General features: G+C 43.9%; 2 protein-coding genes across 3 annotated transcripts in view; both read right to left on the bottom strand.

The window, feature by feature from the left end:
* Positions 1-8,904, bottom strand: part of LOC137801996 (calpain-1 catalytic subunit-like) — a 12,862-nt gene extending 3,958 nt beyond the window's left edge. The window contains exons 1-13 of one of the 2 annotated variants that reach the window (XM_068599491.1): positions 8,782-8,904; positions 8,289-8,318; positions 7,105-7,345; positions 6,900-6,969; positions 5,675-5,793; positions 5,192-5,325; positions 3,894-4,062; positions 3,629-3,798; positions 2,930-3,004; positions 2,646-2,806; positions 1,950-2,119; positions 188-199; positions 1-57 (exon numbers count right to left, since the gene is read on the bottom strand). The exon at positions 1-57 is cut by the window's left edge and continues 155 nt beyond it. In XM_068599491.1, the coding sequence (XP_068455592.1) occupies positions 1-57; positions 188-199; positions 1,950-2,119; positions 2,646-2,806; positions 2,930-3,004; positions 3,629-3,798; positions 3,894-4,062; positions 5,192-5,325; positions 5,675-5,793; positions 6,900-6,969; positions 7,105-7,344 (1,377 nt within the window). In that variant the 5' untranslated portion in view covers position 7,345; positions 8,289-8,318; positions 8,782-8,904. Of the gene's footprint in view, positions 58-187; positions 200-1,949; positions 2,120-2,645; positions 2,807-2,929; positions 3,005-3,628; positions 3,799-3,893; positions 4,063-5,191; positions 5,326-5,674; positions 5,794-6,899; positions 6,970-7,104; positions 7,346-8,288; positions 8,319-8,704 lie in introns of both variants that reach the window. The other variant, XM_068599492.1, reaches the window with a different exon arrangement.
* Positions 8,905-9,735: 831 nt separating this feature from the next.
* LOC137801995 (calpain-2 catalytic subunit-like) overlaps positions 9,736-15,000 on the bottom strand; it is a 10,970-nt gene continuing 5,705 nt past the window's right edge. The window contains exons 10-21 of the mRNA XM_068599490.1: positions 14,590-14,759; positions 14,491-14,502; positions 13,835-14,046; positions 12,519-12,555; positions 12,293-12,358; positions 12,157-12,214; positions 11,538-11,602; positions 11,387-11,455; positions 11,223-11,301; positions 11,029-11,145; positions 10,195-10,253; positions 9,736-9,880 (exon numbers count right to left, since the gene is read on the bottom strand). Coding sequence (XP_068455591.1) covers positions 9,857-9,880; positions 10,195-10,253; positions 11,029-11,145; positions 11,223-11,301; positions 11,387-11,455; positions 11,538-11,602; positions 12,157-12,214; positions 12,293-12,358; positions 12,519-12,555; positions 13,835-14,046; positions 14,491-14,502; positions 14,590-14,759 — 968 coding nt within the window. The 3' untranslated portion in view covers positions 9,736-9,856. The remainder of the gene's footprint in view (positions 9,881-10,194; positions 10,254-11,028; positions 11,146-11,222; positions 11,302-11,386; positions 11,456-11,537; positions 11,603-12,156; positions 12,215-12,292; positions 12,359-12,518; positions 12,556-13,834; positions 14,047-14,490; positions 14,503-14,589; positions 14,760-15,000) is intronic.

Genomic DNA, 15,000 nt, shown 5'->3' with positions numbered 1-15,000 from the left:
GGAGGACTGGCGCAGGAAGAAGTCCTTCTTCAGGTGGACGCTCGGCCCGCCGCGGTGCTGCCGGACACACGCTCACACTCAGCTGGTCTTACGCAACGCAACACAAGCTAGCAACACAGCTAGCAACACAAGCTAGCAACACAGCTAGCAACACAAGCTGAGTGTGAGAGGAACGCTTCTCACTCACCTCCTCAGGAATCTGCGCGGAAGACGAGAAACAAAAAGAAGAGTCACGAAACAGAAAGAGCGTTTCTGATAGAATGCTAACGTGCTAATCATGGTTACGAACGCATTATCAGCTGCTGGGATGTTCTGAGGTAGCTTCTACTGACGCTAGGTGGTCTCTAGTGTGTTTGGTGGTCTCTAGTGTGTTTGGTGGTCTCTAGTGTGTTTGGTGGTCTCTAGTGTGTTTGGTGGTCTCTTGTGTGTTTGGTGGTCTCTAGTGTGTTTGGTGGTCTCTCGTGTGTGTCTGGTTGTCTCTTGTGTGTTTGGTGGTCTCTTGTGTGTTTGGTGGTCTCTCGTGTGTGTTTGGTGGTCTCTAGTGTGTTCGGTGGTCTCTAGTGTGTTTTGTGGTCTCTTGTGTGTTTGGTGGTCTCTAGTGTGTGTTTGGTGGTCTCTAGTGTGTTTGGTGGTCTCTAGTGTGTTTGGTGGTCTCTAGTGTGTTCGGTGGTCTCTAGTGTGTGTTTGGTGGTCTCTAGTGTGTGTTTGGTGGTCTCTAGTGTGTGTTTGGTGGTCTCTAGTGTGTGTTTGGTGGTCTCTAGTGTGTTTGGTGGTCTCTAGTGTGTTTGGTGGTCTCTGGTGTGTTTGGTGGTCTCTAGTGTGTTTGGTGGTCTCTAGTGTGTTTGGTGGTCTCTGGTGTGTTCGGTGGTCTCTAGTGTGTTTGGTGGTCTCTAGTGTGTTTGGTGGTCTCTAGTGTGTTTGGTGGTCTCTAGTGTGTTTGGTGGTCTCTGGTGTGTGTTTGGTGGTCTCTAGTGTGTGTTTGGTGGTCTCTAGTGTGTGTTTCGTGGTCTCTAGTGTGTTTGGTGGTCTCTAGTGTGTTTGGTGGTCTCTGGTGTGTTTGGTGGTCTCTAGTGTGTTTGGTGGTCTCTGGTGTGTTTGGTGGTCTCTAGTGTGTTCGGTGGTCTCTAGTGTGTGTTTGGTGGTCTCTAGTGTGTTTGGTGGTCTCTAGTGTGTTTGGTGGTCTCTAGTGTGTTCGGTGGTCTCTAGTGTGTGTTTGGTGGTCTCTAGTGTGTTTGGTGGTCTCTGGTGTGTTCGGTGGTCTCTAGTGTGTTCGGTGGTCTCTAGTGTGTTTGGTGGTCTCTAGTGTGTTTGGTGGTCTCTAGTGTGTTTGGTGGTCTCTGGTGTGTTTGGTGGTCTCTAGTGTGTTTGGTGGTCTCTGGTGTGTTTGGTGGTCTCTAGTGTGTTCGGTGGTCTCTAGTGTGTGTTTGGTGGTCTCTAGTGTGTTTGGTGGTCTCTAGTGTGTTTGGTGGTCTCTAGTGTGTTCGGTGGTCTCTAGTGTGTGTTTGGTGGTCTCTAGTGTGTTCGGTGGTCTCTAGTGTGTTTGGTGGTCTCTAGTGTGTTTGGTGGTCTCTAGTGTGTTTGGTGGTCTCTAGTGTGTTCGGTGGTCTCTAGTGTGTTTGGTGGTCTCTAGTGTGTTTGGTGGTCTCTAGTGTGTGTTTGGTGGTCTCTAGTGTGTTCGGTGGTCTCTGGTGTGTTCGGTGGTCTCTAGTGTGTTCGGTGGTCTCTAGTGTGTTTGGTGGTCTCTAGTGTGTTTGGTGGTCTCTAGTGTGTTCGGTGGTCTCTGGTGTGTTCGGTGGTCTCTGGTGTGTTCGGTGGTCTCTAGTGTGTTTGGTGGTCTCTAGTGTGTTTGGTGGTCTCTGGTGTGTTCGGTGGTCTCTAGTGTGTTTGGTGGTCTCTGGTGGTCTAGTGTATTGACCTCTCTTTGACCTCCGGTTCTCTCCGGTTCTCACCTCGTAGACGGCGAACCCGATGGTGTGTGTGTCCTGGCCGTGGCGGCGGTGGCGCCGGCGGTCTTTCTGCATCAGAGCCACCAGGAAGCTGCAGGCGTTGTCGTCGTCTTCGGGGTCGTCGTCCTCCTCCAGCAGGGAGATCTTGTACTGCGGGTTGATCCAGAAGGTGTCTGCAGGGAGGCAGCCGCAGTGCGTCATGGGAAATGAGGTTTCATAACAAAGATGGTGGAACGTGTACAGCTGGGTTCTGGTGCAGGACAAAAGCTCAACTTTGTATTTAAACCTTGGAACATATATAAAACATATATTATTATATTATCATTCTTATAATAATAACAATAAATAATAATAATAATAATAATAATAATAATAATAATAATAATTATTATTATTATTATTATAATTAGGGCGGGGCAAAAATGAAAACAATTAACTGATTAATCTCGGGACCAGGTCTGGACTACGTCTGGAGAAATTTAAAGTGCAGCACCTGTGTGCAGTGATAAGCCCCGCCCACTTCAGGGGTAAGCCCCGCCCACTGCAACGCCAACATGCAGTTAACGCATGATGACACGTTAAAGGATTGTCAGGTTAACGCTGCAATAACGCGTTCATTTGCCCAGCCCGATATTATAATAACTCATCATTGACGTTAATAACTTCTTCCTGGTTAATGGGGTCGTCGTGCGCCCTCACTGGGGTGGTTCCTGCAGCCCCCCGCGGTGCTTCCTCTCCTCCAGCTGCCCTCAAACATGGTGGTGCTCCAGAACCTGGTGGAGTCCTGGCTCAGGGCGTCGGGGGTCAGGTTACAGATCTCCAGCCGGGAGAACTGACGCAGGAACTCCTGGAACGACATCCTGACACACACACACACACACACACACACACACACACACACACACACACACACACACACACACACACGCACACTGATGCACACGCTGAGGCAGACCTCACCGCTTCCTCTGGCGGTGACCTACCAGAACTCTCCGTCCTCCATCTTGCAGAGCAGCTCGTCTTTCTCTGCTGAGTCGATGGAGCTCCACTCGGACGAGCTGGATCACAATGAAACACAATGTGGATCATAACTATAACCATAACTAGAACTATCACCATAACCATAACTATAATTCTAACTATAACCATAACTATAACTCTAACTATAACAATAACTATCCCTCTAACTATAACCATAACTATAACTCTAACTATAACAACAACTATCACTCTAACTATAACCAAAACTATCACTCTAACTATAACCAAAACTATCACTCTAACTATAACCATAACTATCACAAAAACTATCACTAGCACTATAACTATCACTGGAACTATAACTAGCACTGTAACTAGCACTATAACTAGCACTATAACTATAACAATAACTATCACTATAACTATCACTATAACTAGCACTATAACTATAACAATAACTATAACTAGCACTATAACTATCACTATGACTATAACAATAATTATAACTATAACTAGCACTATCACTATAACTATCACTATGACTATAACAATAACTATCACTATAACTAGCACTAGCACTATAACTATCACTATGACTATAACAATAACTATCACTATAAGGCTGGAAGGAGTGCTTATTAAAGGATTTCGTCATAATTTATCATAAAGGAGTCTTTCTCCAGGTGTGGCCCTGCGCTCACCTGTCGCTCCAGGCTCCGGTCCACTCCACCTGACCCCACGGGTTCCTGATCCGGATCAGGGTTTCCCTCCGGCCTCGGTAGTCCACCTGCTGGAGGCCGGTCACAGAGTAGGCGTGGCCTTTCACCAGCTTCCTGAAGGTCACGGCCTCCATGTCCAGAGAGCTGGTGATCTGAGACACAGAGAGAGTTACTGGAGGTCAGGTGAGCGTGGCGGCGTGGTGCGGCGGCGTGGTGCGGCGGCGTGGTGCGGCGGCGGCGGACTGACGTCGATGGAGCATCCCAGCAGAGACTCTCTCTCCAGAGCTTTGCTGATGACGCGCTGCAGGTCTCTGGGAGGCTTCTTCAGCTCGTAGGACTCCGACACGCCGCCGGTGAAGTCCTCGAAGCCCTCGGTGGTGCTGCCGCCAGACAGAGCCTCATAGCACCCGTTGAGCCTGAAGACACGCAGTCAACAACCAGTCAACAACTGGTCAACAACCGGTCAACAACTGGTCAACAACCGGTCAACAACCGGTCAACAACTGGTAAACAACCAGTCAACAACCAGTCAACAACCGGTAAACAACTGGTAAACAACTAGTCAACAACCAGTCAACAACCAGTCAACAACCGGTCAACAACTGGTAAACAACCAGTCAACAACCAGTCAACAACCAGTCAACAACCAGTCAACAACTGGTCAACAACCGGTCAACAACTGGTCAACAACCGGTCAACAACTGGTCAACAACCGGTCAACAACCGGTCAACAACTGGTAAACAACCAGTCAACAACCAGTCAACAACCGGTAAACAACTGGTAAACAACCAGTCAACAACCAGTCAACAACCAGTCAACAACCAGTCAACAACTGGTACACAGACGTGATGACGTCATCAAAAGCACGTACATATATATATATATATATATATATATATATATATATATATATATATATATATATATATATACACATATATATATATGTATATACATACATATATATATATATACATATATATATATGTGTGTGGATATATATATATACATATGTATATATATATATATATATTTATATATATATACATATATATGTATATACATATGTATATATATATGTATGTATATACATATGTATACATATGTATATATATATGTATATACATACATATATACATATATATATATATATATATATATATATATATATATATATATATATATACATATATATATATATATATATATATATATATATATATATATACATATATATATGTGTGTGTATATATATTTATATGTCTTACTTGGCGTAGGCCTTCTCCAGCAGGTGGCAGGTCACATGTTAGCTATATATTATATATATATATATATATATATATATATATATATATATATATATATATTTATATGTCTTACTTGGCGTAGGCCTTCTCCAGCAGGGGGCAGGTCACATGTTAGCTATATATTATATATATATATATTTATATGTCTTACTTGGCGTAGGCCTTCTCCAGCAGGTGGCAGGTCACATGTTAGCTATATATTATATATATATATATATATATATTTATATGTCTTACTTGGCGTAGGCCTTCTCCAGCAGGGCGCTCCAGAACTCGCTGCCTTCAGCCGAGTGGACGAACATCAGTTCTCCGTCTTTGACCGGCAGGCGGTCGTCGATCACCACGTCCACCCACTCACCAAACTGCCAGAACTGAGACGAACGAAGACAGAGAATCCAGGTGAATGTTCGGCGTCAGATGATGTAGTAGAGACGCTCAGGTAGAAACGGATAATCAATACGAATGATCAGAAAGAATAAGTCACATATGACTCTGCAGTGGTTCTTATTAAAGTCATTAATGCTGACTCGAAATCCTCACTCAGAACCAAAACACAAACTCCTGACTTCCACCTGAAGTAACAGGTGATTGGGTGTGGCCTCTGAACAGGTGAGAGGGTGTGGCCTCTAAACAGGTGAGTGGGTGTGGCCTCTGAACAGGGAGTGGGTGTGGCCTCTGAACAGGGGAGTGGGTGTGGCCTCTGAACAGGTGGCGTCTCACCTGGAAGTGGAAGATGCCGGCGTATTCGTGGTTGAAGTTCTGACCGAGAGGAACAACGCGATGTAGCAGCCGCTCGTTCAGAGTCAGAGACCCGATGGCAGCGAGCAGCCAGCAGTCTCCTGTTGACACAGATGTACAGACACTTACCTTACAGACACTACCTTCCGAACCAGAGGTAACACAGATGATCCTGATCATACTGATCAGGATCACATTGATCAGGATCTGGCCCCTGATTGGAGGAGGTTTTCCAGTAAGCGTTAACTTGTTGAGTGAACATCAGCTGACTCATTGTTCTGAAGAAGCACTCTGACGGTCTGTGGGGACACACTAATGCTAAGCTACCGTCAGCAACAACATGATGTGGCTAATGTTTTCGGCTAATGGAGTTTCCACTCAGTCACTGATCAATACACTGATCAATACCAGGTCAGACTGATGGACTGAGTGCTTACTTCAGGTGCTCCTCGTGAGATCTGTCAGGGTACATGTACATCATATGTGTATATACACACATGAATTAATGCAACACTGGATGGAAGTAAATCTTGTGACATTGCAGAAGCTCATGAAACAGTCACAGTGAATGCTGTAAGCAAAAATGAAGGTCTCCAACCAAATATTAGTGTGTGACCTTTTTTTGGTGGCGACTTTTTTTTGGCCAGACAGTGTGTGTATATACTATATATATATATATATATATATATATATATATATATATATATATATATGTATATGTATATATATATATATATGTATATATATATATATATATATATATATATATATATATATATATATATATATATATATATATACATATATATCGGTGCTTATAATGTAAGCATGATAACATGCTTACATTATAAGCATGTTATCATGCTGACACCTGGTGAACATAACATATATATATATATATATATATATATATATATATATATATATATATATATATATATATATACATATATATATATATATATATATATATATATATATATATATATATATACATATATATATATATATATATATATATATATATATATATATATATATATATACACATGTATATATATATATATATATATATATATATATATATATATATATATATATATATATATATATATATATATACACATGTATATATATATATATATATATATATATATATATATATACACATGTATATGTACATAGCTTTCAGGCTTCCAGGACTCACCCAGCGCTCCCTGGCAGATGTCAGTCCTGGTGGCTCCGCCCACAATGAACTGGGGGTTCTCTGTCAGCTCCTGAAACAACCAATCAATGACAGCTGTGACATCATCATGGGCTCTATAATTATTATTATAGTGTGTGTGTGTGTGTGTGTGTGTGCTGTGTTCAGTGGTGCCCTGCAGCATGTCTGGCAGGCTCATGGTTCTCACCGTTGGTCTCTTCCACTCCACCCCGCTGGTTTTGGCGGTAAATGGTCCGAGTTCCTTGAAGCCCAGCGAGGCTGGTTCTGCGGGGAACATTGGGTCCTGGAATAGGGATCCGTTCTGCTGACAGTCCTCCTTCAGGGCCTGGAAGTCCTGGTTCAGGTAATGCACAGCCTGCTGGACCGAGCCCAGACCTCCAGCCCGCTGCCGGTCCTTCTGGATCCGCCCAGACACGCCCCCAAACATCCTGACCCACAACACACCATTGTTAGCATGCTAACACCTAGTGGACATTATCAGCATGTTAGCATGCTAACACCTCGTGTACATTATCAGCATGTTAGCATGCTAACACCTGGTGAACATTATAAGCATGTTATCATGCTAACACCTGGTGAACATTATAAGCATGTTATCATGCTGACACCTGGTGTACATTATAAGCATGTTATCATGCTAACACCTGGTGTACATTATAAGCATGTTATCATGCTGACACCTGGTGAACATTATAAGCATGTTATCATGCTGACACCTGGTGAACATTATAAGCATGTTATCATGCTGACACCTGGTGAACATTATCAGCATGTTAGCATGCTAACACCTGGTGAACATTATCAGCATGTTAGCATGCTAACACCTGGTGGACATTATCAGCATGTTATCATGCTGACACCTGGTGTACATTATAAGCATGTTATCATGCTGACACCTGGTGAACATTATCAGCATGTTAGCATGCTAACACCTGGTGAACATTATCAGCATGTTAGCATGCTAACACCTGGTGGACATTATCAGCATGTTATCATGCTGACACCTGGTGTACATTATAAGCATGTTATCATGCTGACACCTGGTGAACATTATAAGCATGTTATCATGCTGACACCTGGTGGACATTATCAGCATGTTATCATGCTAACACCTGGTGTACATTATCAGCATGTTAGCATGCTAACACCTAGTGTACATTATCAGCATGTTAGCATGCTAACACCTGGTGAACATTATCGGTATGTTAGCATGCTAACACCTGGTGGACATTATCAGCATGTTAGCATGCTAACACCTGGTGGACATTATCAGCATGTTAGCATGCTAACACCTAACAATGATGCTAGCAGTTAGCATTTATCTCCGTGCAGCCTCAACCTGGAGACATCAATATAAACAGATGTTTGTACCTGATTTCTGTCCAATGGGCTCGCAGGAAGCTGACAGGAAACACAAGTTAGTTCACTGGATACCAACATGTCAACAACAACAACAACAACAACAACAACAACAACACTGGGTCTTCATGTTATTCTATACAGGTCTCCTCCCAGGACCAGACTGGTACCAGACGACTGATTTGATTCCATTTCAGGTCTTAAATTAATAAATGGATTCATTTTCATGCATATTAAAGTAAATGAATGTTGTTCATGGCACATTCATATTCATATTCGACGAATATAACAATATATTAATTTAATAATAACATAATTATGAGTACAGAAGAATTCTCTAGTTCTCAGGAATCTTCCAGTGAAATGAAACATTGAGTTGAGGTTTGATGTATTTCATAATTTATAATAGTAGTTATTGAGGTATTTACAGGTTCTGATGACGCAGCAGACTTCTGATTGGTTCAGAGACCTGAGACCCGCACGCGCTCAGAGACACGTCACTTACCGGCCGGGGCTCCGTACGGGTCTCCGTGCGGGTCTCCGTGCGGGTCTCGGGGGTCTCGGTGCGGGTCTCTGTGCGGATGCGGCTCCGGATCTCTCAGGGTGCAGGATTGGTGCTGTGGAGATGTTGTGGAGCTCTGCTGCAGGACGAGCCCCGCCCGGCGGGAGGGGCGGGGCTCGGAAGGGGGTTCATCATAATCGTCATCAAACGATAATAATGATAATATTATATATATATATATATATATATATATATATATATATATATATATATATATATATATATATATATATATATATATATATATATATATATATGAAACAACATATATCGTGCTTTTGATGACGTCATCACGTCTATCTTCAGTGGTCTTTGTTTCCTCTGACAAGGGGAACAGCGCCTCTCTCGACCGCAACGGTTCAGTGAGGTCACATGCGGTACTGCACCCGCATCAAAATAAAGAATAACATATATGATGGACAATATATATATATATATATATATATTGTCCATCATATATATATATATATATATATATATATATATATATATATATATATATATATATATATATATATATATATATACATATACTTTAGAAGGAATGAAGCAGATGAATGGGTGAAGGCTGCCGAGCCAGAAAAAGGATATTATATATTGCATTATAATATATAATATGTATTGTATATATTATTATATGATATAATAATATATATATAATAATATATATTATATTATTATTATATTATGATTTAAACACATTATATGTATTATACTATCTGATATTACCTATGCGTCCTCGTCCTCCACATTATTTATTCATTTATTCACCAGAGAAATCTTCTGATCTATGAAAGAATGAATCCAGTTATTAGTGTCTGTAGTGAAGAAGTGATGAAGACGAGGAGCCAGAGTCCAACATGGGCCCTGAACGGCTACAGACAGCAGCCCAGAACAAAGGATTGTGGGTAAACTTTATTGATATTATGAACTTTATTGATATGATGAACTTTTTTTATTGATATTATTGACGTTACAGAGATCAGATGAACTTAGGAGGACCAGCAGGAGGTCTGGATCAGATCATCGCGAAGTTTAACCACTGAGGAAGACAGAGAGGTGGGTCAGGTTCTGGTTCTGCATTGGGTTCTTGACCTGGTTTTGGACATGGTTTGGACCAGGTTCAGGACCAGGTTCTGGACCTGGTTCAGTTTCTAGACCAGGTTCAGGTTGTTGACCTGGTTTTGGATCAGGTTCAGGTTCTGGACCAGATTCTGGACCTGGTTCAGGTTCTAGACCAGGTTCAGGTTCTTGACCTGGTTTTGGACCAGGTTCAGGTTCTGGTTCAGGTTTTGGACCTGGTTCTGGACCTGTTTCTGCAGACCCTGATGGTGTCTAACAGCGTTGTGTTCTCACCTGGGCGAAGTCCAGCTCGATGGAGCCGCTGTTGTGAGCGTCCATCTTCTTAAAGATCTCTGAAGAGGAAGAGGAGGAAGAGGAGTCACACGTTGAAGCTGTTAGCTCGTTATCCGCTAGCTTGTTAGCTCGTTAGCTCGTTATTCAAAAGGGAATTATTGAAACTGTGTCTGACTCGTCAGGTTTTGTGGACAGTTCTAAATACGAATACCCATGAACCCATGCCGTGGAGAACATGCAGAACGCGGAGAACCTGCATCCATCCTTGGTGGCCACGTCCCTGCTGATGCCCCTCCTCTCTACCTCTTCTGTACCATGTGTATACTACTCATTATATGTACATGTGTATACTACTCATATGTACATGTGTATACTACTCATATGTACATGTGTATACTACTCATTATATGTACATGTGTATACTAATTATATGTACATGTGTATACTACTTATTATATGTACATGTGTATACTACTCATATGTACATGTGTATACTACTCATATGTACATGTGTATACTACTCATATGTACATGTGTATACTACTCATTATATGTACATGTGTATACTACTCATATGTACATGTGTATACTACTCATATGTACATGTGTATACTACTCATTATATGTACATGTGTATACTACTCATCATATGTACATGTGTATACTACTCATTATATGTACATGTGTATACTACTCATCATATGTACATGTGTATGTATGTGTGAATGTAGAGAACATGCAGAATGTAGAGAACGTGGAGAATGTAGAGAACATGCAGGACATGTAGCTCTATGTTCTTCAGGTTCTGCACGTTCTCCTTGAAGAGGAACCCACTGAACATCATCTCCAGCCTCATCAGGCAGCCGGTAAAGTTGTCAAAGTCGATGGTCATGTCGGGGTCCGAGTAGCGCGCCACCAGCAGCTGGTAGATGCTGTTGTTGAGAGAGAACCCTAAGGAGCAGAACCATCAGAACCATCAGAACCATCATCATCATCATTAGCTAGGAAGAGGAGGAAGAGGAACTGACCTGCGTCTTTGAAGGCCACTCTCATCTCTGGAGTGCTCATCGTTCCTGAGTTATCAGTGTCATTCTTCTTGTAGATGGTCTGCAGAGAGACACACACACACACACACGTTGGTGTCTGTCCTCAGGTGAGTGCAGGTGTAGAGATCAGAGGTCGCAGGTCTTACCAGGTATCTCTGCACCTTCTTCCACAGAGTGGCGAACTCCCCGAGGCCCAGCTTCCCGTTGCCACTGTCCTGCTGAGCCGTTAAGGAGCTGCAACAACACAACACAACAACAACACAACAACAACACAATCTGCTCCCTGGAACAGGATACGTCCATCAGGTTCACCATCACCCTGCAGGTCTCCATGCTGAAGCCGTCCGTCTTTATGTCGGTTCCTGTGAAGGAGACACGACCCACAATGCGACAGGTCAACACCATCACCTGTCTTCTTACCCACAATGCAACAGGTCAACACCGTGACCTGTCCTCTTACCCACAATAAAACAGGTGAGCAGGTGAACAGTTAAACAGGTGAGCAGGTGAGCAGATAAGCAGGTGAACAGGTGTGCAGGTAAACAGGTGAACAGGTAAGTAGGTGAGCAGGTGAACAGGTAAACAGGTGAGCAGGTGAGCAGGTGAACAGGCGAGCAGGTGAACAGGTGAGCAGGGAAACAGGTGAGCAGGTGAACAGGTGAGCAGGGAAACAGGTGAGCAGGTGATCAGGCGAACAGGTGAGCAGGTGATCAGGTAAGCAGGTGAACTGGTGAGCAGGTGAGCAGGTGAACAGGTGATCAGGTAAGCAGGTGAGCAGGTGAGCAGGTGATCAGGTAAGCAGGTGATCAGGTGAACAGGTGAGCAGGGAAACAGGTGAGCAGGTGAACAGGTGAGCAGGTGAGCAGGTGAGCAGGTGAACAGGTGAAAAGGTGAGCAGGTGAGCAGCTGGACTCACGTTTGGCTACGATCTTGTTCAGGATGGTCCTCAGCTCCGCTGTGGAGATCTCCATGTCCTGAAACAGGTTTGTAGAGGATCAGCCAGGACTCTGCTCTGATTGGCCCCGTCACACAGGAAGTGATGTCATACTTACGGCTCCGGCGAGTTTGGTGAAGAGGCCTCTGAATCCTGCGTCCACGTCTCCATCTGACACGGTCTCCTGGAGACAATCACCACGGCAACAGTAACAACACATTCACCTACATCCATCGTTGTGTGAACTATCGCTCTAAATAACAAATGAGTTCACTGTTCATGTTCCACATCATCGGTTCTGGTTCTGTTGATGGACCAGAACCTAAAACACCAGAAGTACTCACGTCATCCAGCTCCGCACTGACGGGGTCATCGCACGGTCTGAGGAGGAACCGTGAGAACCCAGTGAGAACACAGTGAGAACAGTAAGAACACAGTGAGAACCCAGTGAGAACAGTGAGAATACAGTGAGTACAGTGAGAATACAGTGAGAACAGTGAGAGCCCAGTGAGAACAGTGAGAATACAGTGAGAACAGTGAGAATACAGTGAGTACAGTGAGAATACAGTGAGAACAGTGAGAGCCCAGTGAGAACGCAGTGAGAACATTGAGAATACAGTGAGAACAGTAAGAACCCAGTGAGAACAGTAAGAACACAGTGAGAACCCAGTGAGAACAGTGAGAATACAGTGAGAATACAGTGAGAATACAGTGAGAACAGTGAGAGCCCAGTGAGAACGCAGTGAGAACATTGAGAATACAGTGAGAACAGTAAGAACCCAGTGAGAATACAGTGAGAAGAGTAAGAACACAGTGAGAACCCAGTGAGAACAGTGAGAATACAGTGAGAACAGTAAGAACACAGTGAGAACAGTGATAATACAGTGAGAACACAGTGAGAACAGTGAGAATACAGTGAGAACAGTGAGAATACAGTGAGAACAGTAAGAACACAGTGAGAACAGTGAGAATACAGTGAGAACAGTGAGAACAGTGAGAATACAGTGAGAACACAGTGAGAACAGTGAGAACACAGTGAGAACAGTGAGAGTCCAGTGAGAATACAGTGAGAATACAGTGAGAACAGTGAGAGCCCAGTGAGAACACAGAGAGAACAGTGAGAACACAGTGAGAATACAGTGAGAACAGTAAGAATACAGTGAGAACACAGTGAGAACACAGTGAGAACAGTGAGAACACAGTGAGAATATAATGAGAACAGTGAGAGCCCAGTGAGAATACAGTGAGAACAGTGAGAACAGTGAGAGAACCTAGTCAGAACCCAGTCAGAACCCAGTGAGAACAGTGAGAACCTCGTGAGAATACAGTGAGAACAGTGAGAACCTAGTGAGAACACAGTGAGAACAGTGAGAGGCCAGTGAGAATACAGTGAGAACAGTGAGAACAGTGAGAGAACCCAGTCAGAACCCAGTGAGAACAGTGAGAACCTCGTGAGAATACAGTGAGAACAGTGAGAACACAGTAAGAACAGTGAGAACCTAGTGAGAACACAGTGAGAACAGTGAGAACCTAGTGAGAACACAGTGAGAACAGTGAGAACATAGTAAGAACCCAGACTCCAGGACTCAGAAGGTCTAAGAGGCGTTTGAGGACCACAGGACAGACCGTGGACCTGAGACTGAGCAGGACGGGGTCTTACGCGGTCTCGGTCTGTTTCTCGGAGAACACCCGGATGCAGAAGTCCCCGTTGAGGTGCGGCTCAAAGGTGGAGGGCACCACCAGGTACTCGCCGGGCGGCAGCTTGAAGCGTGTGCTGACCTCTCGCAGGTTGATGAAGGTCTCGGACTTGGCGGTCTGAGCATGAGTCAGGAAGAAGTTCTTGTCCAGGTGCACTTCCCTCTGTCCGTAGAACTGAGGGGACAACGGCCAATAGGAACGCTCTTCAGGTGCCTTCAGGTGCTTTCATTGGAGTTCTTTAAGAACACAAGGTCTGAGTTCTCTTCCGCCGACATGTTTAACGCTCTCTGATGGTGCATTTAAGGACCCTCTGACGTCTGAGCTTTAACGGGTAAGCTGAGGAAAAGTGACTTCCTTAAAGGAACAGTTCCACATTTAGAGCAGCTGGTTAGCTTAGCTTAGCATAAAGGTGCAAGAAAGGACATCATTTCCTGATTTTTCAATTGACATCTTTGATTTTTTTGCACATTAAAAGAGAAGATATTGATTATCGTGACATCATCACTTCGTCACCACGGCAACACGGCTTCCTCTTTCCCCCTTTATTCAAGACATGTACTTGAAAGTGTGAGAAGCTTGACCTTTGACCTGCAGGTGTTGTCGGCGGCCAGAACTCACCTGTTTTGGAACCTGCAGAAAAACACAAGACGAGACCAACGTTACTGGAGGAGGAACCTCGCCAAGTCTTCATCTGATCTGGTTCTCTCCGGTTCTCACCTCGTAGATGGCGAAGCCGACAGTGTGCATGTCCTCTCCTTGTTTACGTAGCTTCCGCCGGTTCTTCTGGATCAGACCGACCACGAAGCTGCAGCCCACCTCGCCGTCCTCCGGGTCGTCGTCCTCCTCTTCCAGCCGGATCACAAACTGAGGGTTCATCCAGAAGGTGTCTGCAGAGGGCCAGGTGATGTCTCATCAGAGGATCCCCCAGACCAGACCAAGGTGAGGTCTGATCAGAGGGCTATCTTCAGTACAGTACCTTGTGGATGAAGGGTTCATCCACAAGGTACTGTACTGAAGGTACTGTACAGCACAGTTCCTTCTGGATAAAGGTTCTGTTCAGGATGAATGGTCTATCCGGAAGGTGTCTGCAGAGGGTCAGGGCGAGGTTTGATCAGAGGGGTCCAGACC

Source organism: Clinocottus analis, unplaced genomic scaffold (genome assembly GCF_023055335.1).
Source record: "Clinocottus analis isolate CAN_PGR_092001 unplaced genomic scaffold, fCliAna1.0.p SCAF_48, whole genome shotgun sequence".
Classification (NCBI taxonomy): Eukaryota; Metazoa; Chordata; class Actinopteri; order Perciformes; family Cottidae; genus Clinocottus; species Clinocottus analis.
The sequence above is the reverse complement of the archived record's forward strand: the minus strand, read 5'-3'. Positions and strand labels throughout refer to the sequence as shown.